We start from the raw sequence: 24,483 nt of genomic DNA, 5'->3' as shown, positions 1-24,483 counted from the left end.
GGGATTTGAACATGCGCCTTTCTTTGCGCCACGCTGATCTGAAGTCTGTTTTACATAAGTCTTCAAATTTGGCATTTTATTTCTCCTAACAAACAAAAGAAATAATGCCCTACTATTATATATTATATGATCACAATATAAATTGTCGTAAATCAATGCTAAAATGTTCCTTTTTTGTTATAGTATTTTGAATTTTTTTTACAAACACCATGAACCAAACATGTTTTGCAAGCGTAAGATTATTTTACAATTCAACATTCAAGAGGCCAATATTTTCTTTGAAGAGAGCTGTACAAAATACTAATCAAAATCATAGTAAGGTTCTATTATGTACAAAACTTTTAACAAAAATCATAGTAAGGGTAAGAAGACATGTATTGAAACCCTCAGAAGCTCGCCCAGTCTTTGAATACATGCAATGCCTCAACCCCAGCCCCTCGCAAAATAAAAATGATCTAAAAAAAAAAAAAACATCATAAAACATCCACTGGCTTTTATGTTTGAGCGGAGAAAAACATGATTTTTCCCTTCAAGCCAAGAATTTAGTTGGTATCTAGGGAAAACAGTTTCTTTCATTTTTACTTAAACATGGACACCAGCGTTTTTCTTTTATAAAATGAAAGTTTCGTTTTGTTTAGAGGGTGGGCTCAGGGTACTTTATGGGCAAAGTGTTGGACAGACATCTGTGTTTAAAACGCATCCAGCCACTTGCATTATATTCTTACTCACTTAGTAGCGATTTACTGCACAATATACCTTGCACAGATCGAGACGCACCAGAAATAATGCCCGGGACACACCTGAAATAATGTCCTGGATAAAACTGAAAAAATAATGCCATGGACACATCTGTAATAATGTCCTGGATAAAACTGAAAAAAAATAATGCCTGGGACACACCTGAAATAATGTCGTAGATACACCCGAAATAATGCCCTAGATATAAATGAAAAACTAATGCCCGGGACACACCTTAAATAATAATGCCCTGGCTAAAACTGAAAAATATAATGCACAGAACACATCTAAAAATGCCCGGAACACATCTGAAATAATGCCCTGGACATACAAATGATGCCCTGGGTACACCTGAAATAATGCCCGGGATAACAATGAAAAAAGAATGCCCGGGACACATCTGAAATATTGCCCTGGACACACTTAAAATGATGCACTGTGCACACCAGAAATAATTCCCCGGATTAACATGAAAAAACAAATGCCCGGGACATACCTGAAATAATGCCCTTGATACACATGAAATAATTCCCTGTATTAAACTGAAAAAATAATGCCCGGAACACACCTGAAATAATGCCCGGAACACACCTGAAATAATGCCCGGGACACACTTGAAATATTGCCCTGGACACACATAAAATAATGCCCTGGACACACCTGAAATGATACCCGGAATATAACTGAAATAATGCCCTGGATATACCAGAGATAATGCCCTGGACACACCAGAGATAATGCCCTGGACACACGTAAAATAATGTCCGGGATATAACTGAAGTAAAGTCCAGGACACACCTGAATCTGGAAAAATGCCTGGGGCAGACCTAAACTAACACCCGGGACACACCTGAAATAATACCCTAAAGGCTACCTAGGGTCTCATTCACCATTGAGACTTTAAAGTCGCTGTATAAATGTTCAAAATTATGATTATTGCATATCTGGAATATAAATCAGCCACTGTCTATCTGGAATATAATTCAGCTTCTACTGCACCCAACACATGAAAACACTTGTAAACAAATGATGTAAAATACAGTAAATGGGCCAATTCCAACGTCAATATGATGTCAAGAAAATCTACAGAAAGATTCTTAAATACCTTAACACTACATGTTTAGCAACTTGTTTACCATCTACAAGCCCACCGTTAAATACTTGTGAAGGTGATATTATCATGTATGATGAAAACAAAATTGTTAATCAGAATGCTTTTCTGAAATATGCTGAACAGAACTGCTAACCTGCCATTTACTATTTTGCCAATATCTTAACCGTTAGCCTGCTAAATTTCTAAAACGGACTGGTCAATCATTCAATCTGGGCAATACCATTTATTATTTGAAGGGGTGTTCACTGAAAATTTACTGACTGAATAGCGAACAGTGCAGACCATGATCAGCCTGCACAGCTGATCTTGGTCTGCACTGGTCGCAAAGGCAGAATCACTTGCCGCCAGCAGGCTAAAAGTTTAATATTACTGACATATATTGTTGGGGAAAAAAAAGATACCGATACTAGAGGTAATGGTTATCAGATAGATTTTTAAGGAGCACCGCGGCACAGCATTGTAATTTAATTATGTTTAAGAGAGGGATGACGAAAAACACAATGGTTTAGACATAACTGATAAGGCCACGGGTTTAATACAGTAAATGAGAAGTTTTGACGTCTTCTTACTCTTCACAATCATGTCTTTTTTACTTTATTCTGTAATTTCTGGAAGTATTTTACTTTAACAGTATTTCAAATACAATTAATTAAGGCATATTATTAATGATAACAATATAAGAACAACCATCCCATACTGGTGAACAACCCGAAAGCGAAATGAGTGAAATTCAACAGGATATTGTTGAAAAAAAAAACAAAACAACAGAAATATCGATACTAGAGGCAATGGTTATCATATAGATTTTTAAGGAGCACCGCGGCACAGCATTATAGTATTTCATAGCTACAGCAAATAATTTGCTCTCTTAAATTTATTTCGTCGCATTTAATTAAAACTTCACAAGCTGCATAGGATATTTCCAGCTCTGCTTTTCCACCCAACCCCCCACCCATCGTCCACTTTGTATTCTCCAGAACATGCTGCCAGTGTTGCTGCGATCTGAGAAAAAAAAAACACCCTGAATATTAGATCGTTTTTCGATTATTTTTCTGTCGAGAATGCCATTATCACAGTCGCAATCAAAACTTATCAATAATTGTACTTAGCGGGGGTGTTAATTGAATATACATGTGGTACGCATAATATGTATTTGATAAACTAAGCCATTTTTGGCGTCTTCTTTTCCCTTCTCCAACAAGCATATTTACGCTATTGAAGATAAGAAGACTGGTATTACGCCAAGAAAATACTCTGAGCACAGTTACTGGGAGCGGTGGTCTAGTGCTTAGGGTGTCGACTTCTTAGCCCGTGGGTCGTGGGTTCGAATATATCCAATGTAACAATTCGATATACAGAAGGTAGAGAGAAAATGTTTCGCAAAAAAGTGCTGACAAAATAAAGTTTACTGAATTACATTTTTATGAGCTCTCCTTGTCCGAGTTTCACTATCATAAATTATGAAACAAGCGGTAAAATCAAAATTGTATCAAGTGGCATACATGTGATAATCACAAAGGTAGTTCACACTACCTTTTTTTATATAAAAATGGCATACTTATGCTGCGACTTGTTACATAATCGCTGAATACTATACCTGTAATGACAAACTTACATGGAAACAGTTCTGTTAATTTAATCTAGAACTGCAGGTTTTGTTCCCTTCTTACCTCTATATAATTAAATTTGCAGATATTAACCCGAATGATAGAGAGAAGCAGTTCCGAAATATCATCTATGGGGGTGGTGGGGGGATTGTTTCTAAATATCGCATTTTTTTCACGACAAGTGTTTTCCTTACTTACAGTTTAGATTTCCGTCGACAATATTCTGGTATTATTTGATTTGACAATGCCGCAAAAATGCGTTAATACCAGTGCCAGACAATTACTAAAAGTTGATTTTGAGAATAACACATACCGTTACGTAACACTTAATCGTATGTTATTCTGTCTGCCATTGCAGTCATTTTTACGATAGAACGGGTTTAATATAGGTTTCATGACAATATGTTTTGAGACGAATATTACCCATGTTGCACACAAAGTGTGACCTATCCCGTTCTGTCCTGAAGGTCAGATGTAAATATAGTGGACCTGGTTGGAAGGATCTCCGTTTTTACTGTGACTGACTTCCGACACCTCAGTTTAGTTTTTTGATCCGTCCGGGAATTTATTTATTTTATACAGTAATTACTAATTCGTGTGAATGCTTAGCTCTACAAACGCCACAAATTGATTATGAATGCCTTTGGAAAAAATCTTCTCATTTTATTTAAAAAAAAAAAAAAAAAAAAAAGAAAAAAAAAAAGGTCAGACTACGAAACTGACCCATGCCTTTAAAGCGCATACTGCTCTTCACGAAATTAGGTCAGAGTAAAAAGTGCGATCTATATTTTTGTTAGTAGTAAAAATCATTGTGACAATCAAATAATCATGCATAGGCCCATCTAGTCTAAACATTAGACTATGACTGTTGATTTATAGGCGCCACCTACTGGCGTTAAAGGTGGTCAATCACATTTAAGCAAAATTTAGTGACATTTTTTACTTTTTGTATATTCTGTTAGAGATTTATTTAAGAAACAAAAATACACATAACTTAGAGTTAGATCCCTGTTAGAAATGTATACTTTATTGATTTTCATAAAAATTTGTAATTACTCCCCTTTAATATGAAAATATTTAAAATGCTTGGTATTTCTTTTTATTTCCATATAATTCCGAGTTTTACATTCGCATTGGATAGATATACCAAATATTTAACAATCTGAATCAAAAGGTGGGTTTTAAAATGCATGTAGCTTCTAAATTTCATTTTTTTTCCATTCTATCTTGGTCTTGGTTGCGCAACCAAGATAGGCAAAGGGAGGTAATAATAATTTTTCAAACTTGCATTTCTAATGAATTCAATCTATATATGTAATTGTTAATGCAATTATTTTACGAATATAATACAATATATCGGTTAGTTATACATTTTCTTAGATAAAGTATGTTTATCACATTTATACTTATGATAAAATAACTCGATCTTGGTTGGGCAACTGCAATAGGAAAACCAATTATTAAAAATATCTCCAGTGAAAACCTAACTTGTATTAAGCGCTAACTGAACATAAATGAGTGTAAATGATCAGATGTTAAAGTTTAAAACAAATCCGTTACTTAGCCAAAATCTGATTATCCACCTTTAAAATTAAAAACGTATATATTCAAATTGCGAATATTTTGTTAGTATCATATTTATACAGAAAAAAAAATTGCTGAACTGGCAGGAGAGTTTTGAGCATTTAAATGCCTTTAGTGAAAATATGGGTCCTTGTTTCGTATTCCGGCGTTTTATCACTACTTCCGGTACTTGTTGTGCGCCTTTGAAGCACAATCGCAGTTCCGTGTATTACGGTAACCACAATGCGGTCAATAGAAACGAAAGACATTGATATACCCAGCATAACAATACGGTTGTTTCTTTACTGTTGTTGGTTCGAGCTTTACAAGTGTTGCTCCATTGCTCTACATGTAAGTGATGAAGTTGGCCTTTGGAAGCCCGAGGGTTCTAGCTAGGAGCAGACATTTGAGCCGTGCCATGAGAAAATCAACATAGTGGCTTTGCGACCAGCATGGATCCAGACCAGCCTGCGCATCCGCGCAGTCTGGTCAGGATCCATGCTGTTCGCTAACAGTTTCTCTAATTGCAATAGACTTTGAAAGCGAACAGCATGGATCCTGACCAGACTGCGCGGATGCGCAGGCTGGTCTGGATCCTTGCTGGTCGCAATGCCACTATGTTGGTTTTGTCATGGCACGGCTCATTTGTCTGAAGTACTATCTACCTTTGATGTAGAAAACGTCGCAATATAAATATTGCAGTCCTTTGTTAAATCATATACCAACAACAACAAAAAAGAGGATACGGCTAAACCTGTAAACATATATAAACACACATTTACTCTTTTCTGTATATACATTGTACCTTGTTTGTCAAATTTTGATATTCACGTGTCGTCCTTCCTTTCAGATTTTGTCTCTGGATCGCTTTTATTGACAAAGTCAGTACGAAGAATCAGTTTCAGATTCAAATTTCAGAATATTAAAAAGAGTTACATTTCTGCAATGAAATAGCTAATTAATATTTAAAAGGTATACGGATATGTGCGAAATTTGCAAACAGTTCGTATACGCACACGCCTTAAAGTGCATTGATTTTATGCTATATTAAATTCCAGACGGGCTGCCTGTTTAAAACATACAAGTTGGACAGTCAGACTGACATTATAACAAACGGCAAATTTCTGATGAAGAAAAAAATATAATAATGGGTAGACTGTAACTGAATCAGCCTTCGGCTGAAGATAGTTCTCAAATCCTATTCGCCCATATGAACAATAAACAACTCATAACTTGTTGTTCCTTTGAAAAAGATATTTTACTATATTTTAATCTACCAGCTAATTAATAGTACAGACACTCACTTCAGGCAGTGCAGACGACTGTAATGTTCTAATCAATGAATTGATTTTCTTTGAAAAAGACTATATTTTTGACATGTGATTCAAAATGGCTGCCGACGAACCTTTCATGGGACGTCCAACGGGGAACAGTATGCTAATGATTACATCTGTTTCTGTTTCATAGATAGTCAAATCAATTTTTTAACAAAGTCAGTCTTATCAAATATTACTTAACTAATTACCCAAATCATCGATAATCTGCCAAAAAGAAGTCCCGCTGTGAAAACGTGTGTGCAGCAGCGGGCTTCCGGTGAAGAGCGAAGCATCATGTTTCCCCGCCAGACGCCTCAATTTGCAGACTCCCACAGAGATTACTCTTATCCTATATGGTAAATGTAGATAGCGCCAGCCAACCTTCTTGGGGTAGGTCCTGTGACGTCACACAAGGTACGTATCAACAAATAAATGAGATGGTAGATTTCACTTTCGTAGTAATCTTCGTGTAGCTCGGTCGAGGTGTTGAGTTGGTGGCTGCTCTGGATTGTTAGTCAGTTTTTCTGTTAGAGTAACAAAACAAAAGGTAAGAAGATTTATTATATTATTGTATGCTATAAAATATTATTGGCTTTGAAAGTTATTGTTTTATCTTGACATTTTTACACTTGATAACATTTGTACAACCATGGTTTGGTGTAAATATATGTATATTTAACTATTACACTATCTCCATCTATAAAACATACTGAAAAGAAAGCAAACAAAAAAGATCAGCTGTGTAACCTTTTAGACATATATTGTATGTTATATTTCGTAAACGTGCTGCTAGATTGAGACAGGTTTTCGACCATTACTGCTTATTTTCTAATGTATATAGCAAAACAATACCCCAGTTGTGATAATTTACTTTACAGACTTTGATCTCCATCTTTTCAAAGTTACCGTCATTACATCAAACTGTGAGTTTAGATATAATCTCTTGTTGTACTATATCTATCACGAAAGCATTAGCTGTCAGATAATATTGTGCATTAACACATCTCAGACGTTATTTCAAGTGCATATTTCAGAGATGAACAATCTGCAATCACCTGTTTAACAAATTCAAAATGGCGGATTGCAGGTCGATTACTTCATGTTACCTGATTTAATGCATGCTGGGAATTGTTTTGTAGAATTCACAGATACAGAAAAAGGCCCGGTTATGTGTTCAGTTAAATGTAAGGGCCTAAATGTAATTAACAGTTCCGAAAACGTTCGGTGCTCTTTTTAAAAAATGTATGATTTTATTTGTATTTTATGTTGCAAAGTCTTCAGTTTACTGTATGAAAAGATATTATTTATTCTGTATCTTGACCATTCAGAAATCATGTAAATAAGATTTTGTTTTGTAAAGATAAGTGGATTGTTCAAGTTCAATTACGAATTATTCAAATTCTGATTCGAAGATGCCGAACATTTCGTATTTTATCTAGTTTATATTGCTCAATTTGTAAAGCAAATAGAATTGAAGAGCGAAATCATGGCAGACCTGTATCACGTAACATTGTTCTATAAATAGACACTAGTGATTTCCAAGAACAAACTCTCGAAGTCTCGCGAGATCACCCAGTATAATATGCGCGTAATTACAGGACAATGGGTAAATGGATAACACATGTTATCGATTTTCTTGGTATGATAAGTCTGCGTATTGAGGAAAAATATATGACACGCTGCTAATGAAAGCCTGCCACTGCGTTGTTCACTGATAAGCAATATGGCGGGTGCATTCCTGCGCGATCGATTATTTATCCTGATCAGTTAGCGTTATGCTGATAGAATGTTTGATCATTTAAATGATAATTATTTGCTCCACATGTACTTTCGCTAAGCAATGAGTAAATGAGGTATTTCAAACAGAAAGCTGTAGATGTCTTAAAACTTGGATAAACACACATTTGTATTTTAAATTAATATATATTATCATTATTAAGAGTTTACATTGATATGTCATTTTAAACAGTATAGATATGAATATATATTGTTTATTGTTCTAATATTGCTGGTTTAATGTTACGAAAGTTTCGAACTGAAATCAGGTTACGATTTAACAGTCTCTTTAAGATGCAAAACGTATAATTACATCATTTTGTCTGTATAAACTCTTTTTTAATATCCTGGTCTTAAGTTTTGGACACATTCCGTATACATGTAGGAACCCATAGATTTTTCTCAAGAATTAGACTGACCTTATAATAAAATACTCAATGACGGGCCTCTTGTAAACATAACGGTAGTTCAATGGATGTGCCCCGCTGTTTCGAGCAGTGTAGTATATTTCTCCGTAACGTTGGCAACGAAATAGTACTGCCAAACATTTTTCCAGGTGCTGATTCTGTATGCTATAGTCCATTTCAAAATATGCATTCAAACTTTTATGCTTAATTTCTTTTGACACGAAAAAATAACAGATCTATTTGCGATAAAACTGGAAAAAGATTTTACGCAATTTTCTGTTATGAGAGTAGTCTGCTATGTAAACAGTGTTTCAAAATATGCCATTAAGTCATGTCACGATGGTCATAAATATATTTTGATCATACAATGATTGTTGCAGTTTGATAGGCAATGTGCAGGGTTTTTTCGTCAGCGCATGGCGATGGGCAATAAGAGTTGATTAAGACAGGATCTTCAACACAAATGATAACATGTGTTTTGAGTATCATTTTCTCATTTTCCTCCATTTAAATGTGTCAAGTTTAATCTGTTAACGTTAACTAGAGTAATTTGATGGTGCCTAAAATAAACAAATGCACACGTTTGGATTATGTATTAAAACACAAGTATTGCAGTTCTTTTGCTTAAGCTTTAGATAGAATAATTGAGCTCGGCAGTCCTGTACTATAATACAAGATTCTTAATTTGTACACTAGTAAATACCCAATCTTCACAAGTGTCTTCATTATTCAATAAAATCATAAAGATGTCAAATAGTGAAATACAGACAATGAACAAATAAAAACACGCATTTAAAGGGTCCGCATCGTAGAGGCGGGCTTATTTCTTATCAAACAATTTTATCTTTACGGGGAATAATTTGCCTGTCATGTTAGAATCTAGATGACGAATTTCATTTGTTCCGCATATTCAGTATACATTCTTAATTCATTAAACCGCGTAATGTTATCTAGTTCAAAATATACTCATTTAAAGACTGTATGTTAGAGCGTATACTATACATATGTTTTATACATGCATATGGTATTGTCATATCACTATATAGTGCTCCCAATTTTCAAGGGATTTTAAACGGGGAAAACTGCAGTGTGCAAGTTGAAGATATCAGTTGAAAGATTATAAGTTTATATTCAAACGTTTACATACGTTTTACAAGCATATAATGACACAATGTGGTATATTTTCGTATTAATACACATTACTGGAACGCATATCAGCGCATATAATTTGCATATTTCCGTTACACAAGTTTATCAATACCTGTTTTTTTTTCTCGCGCGATACTTAAGAGAGGTTTGGCTATTAATATTAATATACGGTGCATTAGGTTGAAAGAGATCGGTCAGTTTGAGTCTTATGGGAGTGTTTGATGTATCGCTGATAAGCCAGAACAGATACATACAAATTGTTTTGCTGAGTAGACAATAACGATCATGTGGAAGTTGTCAATAAAGCAGGTATAAAAAAACAAACTGCCTGTTTCTCATACTGATTACATCGGCATACCTTTACTTTGTATGTTGGAGAGACTCCAAACAATATTCCTGGTTACAGAAATTATCTTTAACACTTGTGATTATATCTAAACCTATACTTGGCTCATACTTTATTCTGTATAATTTGAACAACATATATAATTCGAAAATGATATTTAGGATCAGGATTCGTAATTGGCGAGATCATTAATATCAAAATTAAAAGTATTCTTTCTCGACAGAAATAATATTTACAATGTAATTAATACATTAATACTACATGTATGCCGAATCCAATTTGTTCATCTTTGTCTTGGTACCTTGGGGCGTTTTTTCCCCCGACTGAAGCGCGTTTTAGGATTAGTTTTTGTAGCAATTTAAGATTCTGATGCATGGAGATTTCGTGGTTTATGACATGCAATCAAAGTAATGAGCAGAATCAGAAGCAATTACAAATCTGATAATAGTCTTGGCATTTAAATTTCGTCAGTAATAAGTACAAACGTTGCCTCACTATGATTGTAATATATCAGATATTTGTAATTTTGAAACACATTTTACATGTAAATCTTTCGGAGGAGGTAAAGCAGAATAAGATATTTCCGATACTTCCAAAATCAGCAATCAAGATAATTTACATACAGAAATATAAGGAAGTCCTCAATGACTCTTGCAAATTTTATGTCATATTTCGGCATATCAAAATTTGTACTTTTTTTCAGATCATTGTACTTATTTTTCAATGAATAAGGAGTCAGAAAGTTAAATTAATTTTATTAATGTTTTCTTTTACAAAAAAAAATGTAAGTAAGTACATTTTTCGTACTAAGATATGTGTATGAAATCTGGTTTCCGAAAGGCGTTACTCGTTTAAATTTTAAACAGTTCAACCGAAAATTCAGGGTGCATTCTATCAAATATTTTATCGGTATCACATCTGATTCAAAGAATGCATATGGAAGAGTATAATAGTGTTTTTTTTCATAACCGGAGAATGCCGAAGTCGCATACGGAGACTACGTAAACGAACGGAAATTGCCGACTGTCATTCCGGATACTTTACAAAAAACCGCTTGCGCAAATGAAAAAAAATCTTTTACTTGTATTTTGATCAATAACCTGGCTTTTGCCTCTGTGGCATTATTATTTTACTGCGTAAGATGTGTAGTACACTCTTTGGAATTGTGCATATTTTCCTCAAGTTTTACAACATAAAACATATTCTGATCGAGTCTGAGTGGGAGTAAATACCTGTAAAACTAAATTGCCTTCTGGCATTATGGCGTTCTAGCTTATATGCTGCTTACCTCACAGAATTTGCAACACGTAAAGATAAATGCACTTTATTACAAGGAATATGTCATAGCATGTCAAAGCATTAACAGAATAATTAGCAAAATACCTTTTTCGTAAGATATATTTTTTTTATTATAGATGCTTTACAACGCGTATGTACCAGAGGGCATACAATTGTAGGCAAAACACTTTCCCCTCGAAAGTCGGCTAGAAGGCATTAATGGTATTATTAAAAGACTGTTTAATCCTAATTCAGTTTTTATACTTGCTTAGAAAAAATGCAGTTTCTGCATATGAATTTCACGCTTAGACAAATATAAACTCAGGACTTTGGCCCGCCATAAATTTAATATGAACAGTGCGATATATTTAAAGAGCCATTCGTATATTTGATAGCCTCAGTCACTTCCAGGTGTGAAACAATTCATACATTGAGAATAAGGTTACAGCTGTAAGTTTTCACAAAGCAAGTACAGTCAAACTTGCATTAAGGAGCCAGCTATCGGTGCGACACTGTCTGCTTAAGATAGTAGGCTGCTTAAGACGAGTTGAAATTAGAAAATAAGTCAGTTAGGGAAGTTGGCCTGCAGGCTCACTGTGGCAAGTGGCTGTTGAATGAAGGTGACCAGTAAGGGCGATTGAAAAGTATATTTGAGCTTTATTGGTTAGGAATGCACTTTTGAAAGAAGAAAATCATTTCAAATTTTATGTTGATGCATATATTAATTCCGTTTTTTTCTGTTTATTTCAGAATCATCATGTCCGACGATGTAAGTATAGTTTCCTTTGATGTTTCATGAGACAAAAGACTGAACATATCAAGAGAAAATCTTATATTAATAAATAAAATGTGTTTCTTAAAGTGTTCTTTAAGTTAGCCATGAACTATTCAGGCACACAAAAAACCATTTCAAAGAAGTGCCAGCGGAATTCATTTAAGTAATGTCATGGAGAAGATAAAACATTTTGTGCGACGTAACGCGAGACGTGATTCAAGCCCTCTTTCTCTTTATATAAGATAAAAACATTAGTTGCGCTTGTGCAACGAAATATGCGTATATCCGGGAGAGTATTCAATTTTTGAAAATGTACAGAAAAAGAATCTTATACATTAAAACTGTGAGATTTACACCACCCTCGAAAACAGTCTAATAAACGTCGCATAAAAATGTTGGTATCTTGTCCATGACAAGAAACACTGGGTGAAAAAGGTTGAATAAGAAGGATAATATTGCATGTTATTCACCTTCCTCACGAAGGAAATGTGCATAATGCAATGTTTATCATAATGATTTTTGTAGCATCTGTCTGTCTTGAAGCATTCATCATGTATGTTGGCTCTACTTCAGTGTCTATCTTTCTGAATCAAGGCATTTTAGTATGATTATTAAGACAACAACAACTACAGATACTCTTAAAGATTGTATCAAATGCTGCATTGTAAGATGTCCACGAAAAACCCGTGCAGAATTTTTAACTTGTTGTGTAATATTTCATCTTAAGTCTTACTTTATGTATGTTTTTTTTTCATAAATGAAATTTTATGTTATCAATTAGATATTTTTGTGATGCAAAATGATTATCATGACGCTATTGTCTTAATTGTAATGGCGTCAGTAGCAGCTGTACAATGATTATCTTTCTTCCAAATTTTCCAAACGCTTGTATTTTTATCTGGTTATGCAAGCGTCTTGGAATTCAGGTATCTAAAATAACCGCAATTTCAGTCATGTTTCGAGTATATCAGAATTATATTGAGAGGTTGTAACGGAAAATTTGGACCGTTTTCAACACTATCTTGAGATAATCTTGTGTTCGGGTAAATGTTTAACGTACCAATCAATTTTTTGTCTTCAGCGTTCTATGCTGATGGCAAATGCAGCAGGAATGTTTTAAATCATATCAGTTATTATGAGTACTGTAGACCTGGTAATGTTTGCGAAAGTTTTAGTTTTGATAGTTTTTGCGACAAGCGAATTCAAGACACCATCGAAAAATAAGCAAAACATCTCATATCAATACAAATTTTATGGCTATTATCCAATACAAAACGAAAACAAAAAATGACATGTAACCGCAGTAGTCCATTAAATGTGTATAGTACGTCAATAATTCTATTTAATGCTTTCCAGAAATTTTTTATTCTATTAATTCTTCCTTTAGTTAAACGATTTTCTTAAACATTTTCTGTGAATCAATGATTCTTTCCTTGTGGTAATTCAGCACCTTTCTAGGGATTAAGAAGCTGATTGTTTAATGATTTAGCAGTGTCTTAGATATTTTCGGCAATTACATATGAGCCGCGCCATGAAAAAATCAACATAGTGGGTTTGCGACCAGCATGGATCCAGACCAGCCTGCGGATCCGCGCAGTCTGGTCAGGCTCCATGCTGTTCGCTTTTAAAGCGTATTGGAATTGGAGAAACTGTTAGCGAACAGCATGGATCCTGACCAGACTGCGCGGATGCGCAGGCTGGTCTGGATCCATGCTGTTCGCAAACCAACTATGTTGGTTTTCTCATGGCACGGCTCATATAAGTAGTTTCTTTTGTATATAATTTGTTTCAGCAATAAAATTAATATGTAAGCTGTCTTTTTTCAGCAACCCCTCTAGAATGTGAGAATCTAATAATTACCAATGTAATTGGCAACAAGATCCATTTCTGCTTCTAAAGCCGGTTGAATTTTTTTACATACTTATTTTTCGCTATAAAGTTTCCAAAACAGTTGGTGGTAAAATGATAATTTTGTGATATGATGCCAAATGATTTATGTTTATTGTCTATTAAGTTAACAAACGACGTTAGCTTACGTTTTTTTTTTCATTTGCAAATCTTGTTCGGATATGTTCGAATTTTGATCAATATTCAATATGCTTGAAAGATTAAGCTAGTTTGATTCATGTTGCTACCCTGACCGATGTAGTTATGTTAACCTGAGCGTTGTAGTCATGTTATCTTGGCCGATGTAGTCAAGCTACATTGGACGATGTAGTCATGCTTTCCGGACCGATGTAGTCTACAACAGAATGACACATGCTCACATACCTACTATTATATCTACAGAAAGACAAGAAGCGGGCGACGTCGAATGTATTTACAAAGTTGCCCCAGAAACTAATGCAAGAAATGAAAGAGGTATGCTTAATATGTAGAAGTAGAGGCATTAGGGAGATTACAAACGTAGCTAATAATTGTTTTACATGATCTTCTTTTCAGAAAAAAGCCAAGGCCGCTACCTCAAGCGTACTTACAAAATTCACCCAAAATCAAATCCAGGAAATGAAAGAGGTTCGAATTAAAACAAATAGTCGTGGTTAACCCTGCAAAATTTTCGTTTTAGTCTTTTCTTTCTTTTTTTTCACAGCATGGCTGACTATACGCACACTGGCTGCCACTTGTTTTTATGATGTCACATGTGATGTCACGTCTTGTAATACCATCGAGTACCTGTTGAATTAACACAAATTGACGTTAAATTAATAACATGCTTCTTACTAAATTATCTCCCAAAACACCCTCTTCCTCCTCAAACCATTTACATTGTTTGTCTTATAATTTGACCGGAAAGTCTCCAAATTGTATTTTCTTCAACAAGAACTCTTTATTTCAAATTACATATTTTGCACAAATAGATGGATATCATACCCCACTAATTTCCACCTTTACATTTTCCAGGTTTTTGTTCACAAACAACATGTTTTATTATGTCTGGGCTATCTATTATTTAAAACATGGAGTTTTACATTACAAACCTGTCTATCTAAAAATGTTCTAACAGTTTGCCGTGGAATTAACAAAAATAACATAAAACAATGAGGACATGCATTTGGGTATATTTGAAAGTATTTTTCTCTTTTACTGAAATTACACTTAAAGTAAATAGTTGTAGTTCTTCTCTTGTTCTATTCATTGCTCTTCAAAACCCCAAATGTCATGTCCACATTTAATGCACTAGATCTTCACAGATATCAGTTTGTAAACACCGTTAAGGAAACAACATTGATTGAAATAAATAAATACGCATTATTTTGATTAAATACAAACAAGTATGTATATCTAGAATATATAATTGATACAGAGTACAAGTACTTAAGATTTTTTTATTTAGAAGTATAAATTGGAGCTCCTTATGTGTTGGAGCATATGTGAGTTATTTTCATATTTTGTTCTCGTGTACGATAATAAACGCTTGCAGGTCCTTAAAACTTAAGTTTATATACTAAAATAAAGTTTTCTTTGGCAAGAAGCAGCTATCAGCATAACAATGTTTAACATGAACGTGTTAACTTATAACAATGACACTCATATATATATTATGTACACTTTTCACCCTCCAGGCTTTCACAATGATAGATCAAAACAGAGACGGTCTCATTGATGTTAGTGATCTCAAGGAAATGTATTCAAATTTAGGTAAGTTAAAGTGATCCTCTGAAAAAATAATTCCATTCCTTTTCGTGAAATCAGGACGCAGTGCCATTCTCTTACGATTTAAGTTTAAAGTTATATTGTACAAATTAGATTTAGCAAGAATAAATGATTTAACCTAATTGCAAATGCTCGTCAAAGCTGTTACTTGCAAGTACAGTATATTGTTAGGAAAAGTCGTGCACATTCACAACACGGATTCATATCTCATTCTGTTTATGATCAGCCGTGTATACAGTCTAGTGCCGCTCATATTACATGAGGCAGGCAGATATTTAATTTCTTAACCAGATAATAATATTTTTTCTTCTTTTTTATTTTGTTAGGACTGTTACAGAATGCTGATATGTAACTTTCCTCCAGAATCATTCTGTTTCTGGATTCTTAGTGCTAAAATGTTAAACTGGTCCGTTCTATGACTTGTGTAACACCACTTGGTGGGCAGATTTTCATAAAGTGTCCGTTGTACCGGAGAGTATCGTCTCTTGTCAGTGCGAGTTGAATATTACTTAATAATATCAGAATCATTTCCAAATATTATTGGAAATTTAAGTCATACAACTAAAATATGAGGCTTCCAATCTTAGCCAGTTTTACAGTGTGACAATGTGTTTTTCTTGCATAAAGTATTGTACTTTTTTCTTCCTGTTTTACGTAGCACACATAGTGTTATTTAAGGAAAAAGAAAAGAGATTTAAAATGTCTTCGGGTTGCAGTCCTGCAAAGTTCGTCTATTGTAATATAATAGCTTAATTCAACACTGTTATTGTTTTAATTTCACATGAATATCTATTGATATAATCTCAACAGAAATTGCAATAGTTTATATTTTGTTAGTTCTGCGTGATTGTTTGAATATAGTTGTGTGTTTATTTGAGCAGTTATTGAGACAGACGTAGTCACTTTACCTTATGTGTGAGTAAACCCCAATTTTGCTTTTAAACACATGCTTTATCTTTTAATATTGGGAAATAAGTAGTCACTTTACCAGATGTGTGAAGAAACCCCAATTTCTGCTCTTAAACATGTGCTTTTTAAACAATTTTACCCCTTTAACTCATAATAATGGGAAAAATGTAGTCACTTTACCTAATGTGTGAAAAATCCCCGACCTTTTAAATATGTGCTTTTGAAATTTTGTGTTCCCCTTTAGGCTTTTACTCGTAATAATATTAAGTTTTGCACGAAAAGAAATGTATTGAAGACGAAAAACGTGCTTACTGTTACTTCCGGTTAAGAATGTCACGTCGTCGTGTGATTGTCATAGTGCTCTATCTCCATTTTTTTAAACATGAGATTTTTGATCATTTTGTTTCTCATGACGAAATCTATCTCTGGGCAGCATGACATAAATTGTGACGCCATTCTAGAAGATTCACATAATGTCTATGTCACGTGTTTGAATTAAATTACTTTATCTAAAGTTATGGTGATATACATTATGACCAGTTATACACCTAAACTAACATGCCCCTTTGTAAAGATGTGCTTTATAACCATATACCGGTAGTTGAAATGGAGAACTGCTCTAACGCCAACTTTGTCATCATATCTTCAAGTTATAGAACAGAACACTTTCAGCATTTTTTGTATCTCTTTTTCAAATTTGTCAAAGGGAAAAAAGTGACTGCAGAAAATTAAAATGAAAGGTTTTACAAATCATATTAAGTCAGAATGTACAATTTAACAGGAACATACAGACATTTTTCCATCGTTTTCACCCAGGCTTTAGGGAAATAAGTCGATACAATACATTTAAATAGATTTCCTCAGTATGGTAGATAGAGCATCACTCAACTCAGGCGACGATGTTTTAGAAATGTGCTGCTTGTTTTGAAATTTGTAGACAAAACACTCTGTGGTGAGCACTGGAACAATCGTATCATGAATGAAAACAAAATTCTATCAGATGCAAATTGCTTGCTGTTTGGAATCCTCTACCAAGTTTAAGTAATTGAATGCCGTTTGTTTTTATCTATTTGATATAAATAATAGGTTTATCACCTCAAGATAAGACACTACAAGACATGGTTAAAGAGGCACCTGGTCAGCTCAATTTTACCATGTTCCTATCATTATTTAGTGAAAAATTGAGTGGTGAGTATTAGAGGTGGACACAAAGCGCACGAGACGCACGCACGAGGAATGTATAGTGCAAGGTAGAAAAATAGACGCTATGAATGTGTTTCATTTAGCCTCTTGTAGCCCAGCATCAACAGTGTACCGGATATACCACAGTATTATATCATTGTTGTATTTATAGTCACTGAATATTTAGAATAGTCGTAACACAGCCATTGATTTTCACCATGATCTATCGGACAAAGTTTTTTTTTTCTTTGAAGATTTTTATTTAGACTATATCTTATTATATTTATTTTTGCGACATTTGTAAAAAGTTTGGTAAAACTGCAGCTTACTAAGATGTAGTTTTGAAGACGCTAAAAGGTTTGCAGATGTTCCTTGTGGGTAAGATTTGGCATAATTTTGCACGAAAAGTTGAGGCACTCCTTACATGTTTTATCAAAAATGGCAAGAAAAATGTTATACAAAACTATCTTGCGAAAGACAGAAGACATGGTGAATTTCTCATAGCGCATCAGTTACTAATATATAGAAGTGGACGACTGTTATTTGCAGGCTCTATACCAGGCGATACCGTCTTGGAGGCGATGGTAAAAGAGGCGCCAGGAAACCAGTTAAATTTCACCGCTTTCTTAAGTATATTTAGCGACAAGCTAAGCGGTGAGTAACAGAAACGACGTGATTATGTATCATCATACACTGTTTATAACTTGTTTCATTATCTTTGTTCATATAGGAGCTTGCCCTCAGGATAGCGTACTACAGGCAATGATAAAAGAAGCCCCACAATTAAATTTCACTGGTTTCTTAAACTTGTTTAGCGAAAAAATGAGCGGTAAGTTCAGAGTTACCGCCCCTTAACCCTGGATTCCCGGATGTGCCGTTGGATACCACGAAAACTAAATTCCCTACACCTTTATGTGAGAACCAGTTCACAATTTATTTGCTCTAACCACAGCACTACCCATAACAAATCCTCTTCGTGTAACAAACCGACCCAGTTTCCATAAACCAACTCGGTATTGTTAACTGTTGATAAATGTCTTTTCTCTCTATGACAATCCAGCCTCCTCATTTACAAGCTTTGGTATGAGTATAATATTTTTATTTTCTGTTCTTCATTGTCCTTATTTATTTTATTTCTCTTCACTTACTTTTCCCATTCACTTACTGACACATGTAAATATTTGTACATTCTAACACAGCTAATTTGCAACAGTAAAGTATATCAGTCATCAAATCTTTCGTTGTTTAGTTGTTTCATTTTTTATTTTCAAATAGTAATTTACGGGGCACTTACTTAGTTCTCGTCAAAGGTTTCGCGGAAACCGACGTACATGTAGCAAGCTTTCCATGTATGCACTCAGATGCGCTATATTGTTTAGAGCGACATATCAGAATGAAAGAATTTCTGAAATTCTAACATTAAAAATCTAGACAGTTGCACAAATTAAGTAAGTGCCTTTGTAATAAAACCAGCTTTGCATTAACATTTCATTTTACACAAATTTAGTTATTTGATGGCTACATGGTCAGTCACGAGGATGTAAATATATATTATATACGAGTACTTTTATGCATTTTTATGCATTTCGGTAATGTTATTCAGTATTGTAATAGCGTAGAGCTATTTGGTAAATCAATAGTACACTTTATTTGTTTAGTATGCGAAGAAGCTATCTTGCATTGTTGTAAAGTGCTACGCAATATTTCTTTGTTATCTTCGATAGTTTGCTTAATGTACACAAATGTGCAAAATGAGTTTTTCGTTCTTTTGTCCAAAAATGCTTCTTTGTAATACTTGTTGCAAATTTTTAAAGTCCATCATCAAAATTTTCATGGTTAGAATAAGTTATATTAAAATCATATTCAAAATCAGTTTTCAAACTGCCAAGAACAGCATAATTATGATATTAAAACATCATGAAAATATGAAACAGTAAGTGTGACAGATGCTCTCCTTGTCTCATGCCAGTTTAAAAATTAAAAAAAGCATGCACATTGTTTTATATTCAAGATACCATTATATTAAATGTCAATGATATGCTGTTCGCTTTTCTGTTCTTTATTTTTTTTAAGTCATTTTTGAAAAATAAATTTGTATTCCTGTTTTGACAATGCAATTTGATAACCATTAATTTGTACGTTCATAATCAGAAAAAAATATACATGTAGTTCCTAGGTAATGTATTTGTCAAATCGGACAAATAATAATCAATTAATTAATTTAAAAAACAGGTACCGATCCAGAAGAAACCCTGAGACAAGCTTTCCAAATGTTCGACGCTGACAACACTGGTTATATCCCAGAAGAATAGTAAGTGTTTTCTGACGTTTGCATGATGTATTCTGCAGCACTTGCGCCATCTGATGTAGAAGGCTTTCCTAGTCTGAAGTGATTAGCCGCGTTAAAGTCAGGTGCCGTTGTCTGGAAATTTTGCTACATCGATAAGTTCATTCTGTTCATCTGCGCATGTTCATAGGACCGGTCAGCTACCACTAAATTCATCTCATCAGTGTAACGTTTCGAATTTGGAGCAGCGTTTGCTTGCTGGGAAATTGCCTTTATAACAAAGACACTTGAACAACAAAATGAATGATTCAGTATAACATTTCACCGATAAATTGAACTCGATATTGAATTGATTAATAGTTGAATTGCTTTGCTATTGTAAAAAAAGTCTGTTAAATAAGAGGTTATAATTTATTCATTCGAAATTAAATGACGTTTTCCTTCCTTTTCAGCATGAAGGATTTACTAGAAAATATGGGTGATAACTTCACAAAAGATGAGGTAAATGATTTTGTTTATTATGACGTTTAAGACATAGCTGGACTCTTCTGAGCCCACACTCTTGAGTAATTGTGCACGCTTTTGTCATGTCTTCTAACATAGTGCAATATTTTCGTGAGCATTTCAAGGCAAGCCATTTTAAGACCAGACTAAGTTTATCTAGACCGTATAGTTATGCACCTGTACATCTTAATTATAGTCTGGCTTGAATTCTATTATTCCTATGTAAGCCTTTAAATGGAACATATTAAATGTCTGTGTAGTCGTGAGGAATCGCTCTGCACGATTTCCACGAACAAAACAAGATAGATAACATATAGTTCGAGCATATCTTTCAAAGAGCCACATTTTTTTCTTTCTCTGTAAGCAAGTCATTAAGTCATTAGTGTAGGTTACTTATATTGCTGACGACGAAATTATTACTTGTGCCACGTGCAGTTAGGATTATATACTAGCTAAAATAGTCCTTAAGATCCGAGTTAGGTTAATTGGTTTTGGCTTTTTACATTCGTCTACAAATACATCTTGCACAGAGTGTAACTTTTCAAATGAGCTGTTACTTTTGTCACAATTTTTGTATCAGAATATGGTTAAAATTATTGACATTCGAGGGCGCCTTGAGAATGTCTAAAGAGTTATTGTCAAATTTCTGTAAGGCACTTGTACTTCATCAGAATACATTCTTGACTATACATTCTGCGGAAAGAAAGATTACACTTAATTCATTTTATCAAGGAAATTAGTTCCGTATTGCACAAAAAAAAATCTTTGTAAATAATCAGATATAATATCATAATAAAATAAGTGCATTGGTTGGATCCTTTTTGTCTAACCTTTATGCACACGAATGAGTGATGTCTGCACAGCACGAGTGCAAATCAGTTAGCTGCTGGTAATGTGGACAGTTCAAATACACACTCAAAATCAGTGTCAAAGACACCGAATACAGTCACTAACCTTCTTTTAACCTTCTTGTACTCGCTTAAGTATCATGTTCTAACTGTCAGTAATACGGTATCAATATCTTATATTCTATAATCAGAAAAATGTTTTTTCTAATGAACACATGTAGGAATGATCGACTATTACATTATGTATATATCCATTATGGCAAGATTCCATAATGACAGCAGTTTATGCCTCGACTCATTTATCTGGCGCTGATGAGTTGGCTTACTCTTAGACTGGTACATGATAAGACAAATACTTATATACATGAACATGGCGTGCTTCAAGATCAAATGATTACTCTATAATACTGAAAGGGCGTGTACAGTACCCGTGCTCGTGTTTAAACAAGCTGGATAAGACAAGAAGTCATGAGATAATGTAGAATTAGTACTTACACTTCCACTCCCTTGGAAATCCTAAATTCACCATATTAAACCGTCAACATATCAAATCATTTTTTTTTGTTATTGTTCTGTTGGAACATAAGACAGAAAAATCACTTTCAAAAAATCATTTTAAAAATAAACAATTACAATTGTATCGACAATTAATAACACATCGAAACATTTATATGATTTTTTTTTTATCTAAATAACGATTAATTAGCATACATGACTGAGTTTTTGAATATCAGCATAACAGAATCAAAAAGTAAAGTGCTTAAAAACACAATTTCGGACATCACTTGATAGAGCGAGTAAAACAAGATAGAGTGGTTAAAAACATGTTGTGATACCTTAATCTTACAATGCCAGATATTGGTGCATTTGGAGACATACATAACAGAGACTTAATTACCTGTAGTGAAGTAATGCCAGCGATTTTCATGATTCTCTGTGGCATCCCCCCCCCAAAAAATGTCCTAGAGCTCGAACTTGGACATGTATTGTTATTCTTTCAGACTTGTGCTTTATTCTTGTCATTCTTTTAATTACAGATTAGACAGACCTGGAAGGAAGCCCCAATCAGTGGCGGAAAGGTCGACTATAATGCATTCGTAGCTAAAATCAAGGGTAAGGAACAGGAAGATGCATAGACAACACGTGATCATGGGCAGCCAATCAACATTTAACACCAAGTTACCACCCCTTTTTGTGTGACTCTGACAGTGCACATTACCCATTTAGAGATAATTTCATCGACCAATAAAACGGCTACACGAAACTCATAAAGAGTCACGTGTTAAAGGGGTGGAACTACTTTTCTTCGTCAACAAACTCATTTACAACCGTGTCAATACTTAAGTTAACCGGGCCAAAGAGCGCAATCATTCCAGTACCGCAAAATTATAAGGAGAAAAAGAAACGAAGGACGATAGACCCTTCAGACCGGAGTATTCTAACCAGCGACTGAAAATTCGGCGCCATTCATTGTGTTCAGTTACATGCCGTGTAAAAACACGCGTTGGAAAAAAACAAACACATTACAGCGATAGAGTGTCGCTATGGAGATATGGATTATGCAGATGGACAGTCGATTGGGAAAGTGATTTGGCAACACCTCGTCAATAAATCGGTTTGAAGCTGATAATTACTCCCTGCTGACAGTTGTTGTACAACCTCTGTGGGCAATTGTTACTTTATCTGTTGGCCCGGTTTGCTTTGGTAACTCGAGACGCATACATACACACAAGATGCCATTGCCGAATATAGATTCCCGGCTCTGGTTCCCGTTTACCTGTGGAGAAACCGCCTACGCGGTTTGGTTACGTGTTCTGGTTCCCATCACAGGTAACTTCTCACAGGTAATCGATAAACACAGAGTCGAGATCGCGCGCAGAATGTGATGTACACAGTGGTTATTTATAGATCCTGACAAATATACGAAACTACCATGTGTTTTTACTCAGAAATAATACTACCTATGTTAACTTACTTATACCTCTGAAAATTCACGTAACTTTGTATATTGATGATTGATATGAATGATAGGATGCACACATGGTACTTGTGATACTCTTAGCAAATACCTAGCAAAGTTACTACACTCTTGATGTGTTATATAAGAAAATGTATTTGTAGTTATTTACAAAAATATGTATAGATGAGTATTAATAATTTAATCGAGCGATGCAAATGCGCATGTTCCTGTCGTTTCATGTCGATATTTCTTGATTAATTTGTATTTATTGATGATTTTAATTTATAAATTTTGTAATGTTTATCTTCTTTATTTACCAAAGACTATCTCACGTGATAGTCTCCTTGCTATCTGCAGTAGACAAGTACTTGACTCTACAACGGTTACGATACTCACTCGAGTTATCAAATCGAATACAACCTTACACGCGAGTCCCGCTGTTAAAGCCGTTCGAAGCCATCTTGGCGGCAATATATATATTGAATGTTAATTGTTATAAATGCATAAAAGTCTAAGGTTGTTTTCATTTGATAGAAGCTGGTGACGTATATCTGTGGGCTGAGTTCGATATGTGGACACCTATGTGGTGTAGCGCGTTATCGAATTCGGACATCTATATATATGACGTCACTCAGAGTGCGTATCACTTCCGGACCTTACTCCCAGAGTGGATTGTTCCTGTGTATATTTATTTAATAAAACCTCTGTGCACAGACAAAAATATTGTTTTAGTTTTCTTTGCTATTAAAGCAGTGTTTTGTACCAAGTTAATGGAACAAATAATGCTAATGTTGATGTCAACTTCAACTGTTTACAAACTGTATCAGCTTCCTGTGTCAAACGTGTAACAATGAAAGAATAAACGTGGGTCCATGGTATGAAACTTACACAAGTGGCAAATATTAAGTTTTGTAGATCATTTACACTGATGGAATTTTGCTGAGATGTCCCAGGTTCCTTATTACCAACCTTATAATTTTATCAATCTGACCGGCTGTTACCAAACACAAATGACAAGTCATAGGGAACGTCAAAAACTGCTGCTCAACAACCTATAGAATCGATAAATC

The 24,483-nt window shown here is 34.4% G+C and overlaps 1 protein-coding gene across 6 annotated transcripts; it reads left to right on the top strand.

Moving 5' to 3' along the window:
* Window positions 1–6,746: 6,746 nt before the first annotated feature.
* LOC123546865 (myosin regulatory light chain, smooth muscle) lies at window positions 6,747–24,134 on the top strand. Of its 6 annotated transcripts, none has more exons than XM_045333486.2 (8): window positions 6,747–6,885; window positions 12,045–12,063; window positions 14,512–14,583; window positions 15,633–15,708; window positions 18,545–18,643; window positions 20,047–20,125; window positions 20,554–20,602; window positions 22,491–24,134. In XM_045333486.2, exons 2-8 carry the CDS (start codon window positions 12,052–12,054, stop codon window positions 22,587–22,589), a joined length of 486 nt encoding a protein of 161 aa, XP_045189421.1. In that variant the 5' UTR covers window positions 6,747–6,885; window positions 12,045–12,051; the 3' UTR covers window positions 22,590–24,134. The 6 variants fall into 6 exon arrangements, with proteins under 6 accessions (XP_045189421.1, XP_045189417.1, XP_045189419.1 ...); XM_045333482.2 differs by lacking the exon at window positions 18,545–18,643 and adding an exon at window positions 18,364–18,468; XM_045333484.2 differs by lacking the exon at window positions 18,545–18,643 and adding an exon at window positions 17,719–17,820.
* The last annotated feature ends 349 nt before the right edge of the window (window positions 24,135–24,483 follow it).

This window comes from Mercenaria mercenaria, chromosome 9, assembly GCF_021730395.1.
Source record: "Mercenaria mercenaria strain notata chromosome 9, MADL_Memer_1, whole genome shotgun sequence".
NCBI lineage: Eukaryota > Metazoa > Mollusca > Bivalvia > Venerida > Veneridae > Mercenaria > Mercenaria mercenaria.
Note: the sequence above shows the minus strand (reverse complement) of the source record. Positions and strands in the feature narration are given on the sequence as shown.

Bases quoted from the DNA above. Each gene is read 5' to 3' on its own strand.
- LOC123546865 (XM_045333482.2), top strand. The intron at 14,584-15,632 runs GTTCGAATTAAA...TTCACCCTCCAG, and splicing joins AAATCCAGGAAATGAAAGAG to GCTTTCACAATGATAGATCA. The intron at 20,126-20,553 runs GTAAGTGTTTTC...CTTCCTTTTCAG, and splicing joins GGTTATATCCCAGAAGAATA to CATGAAGGATTTACTAGAAA.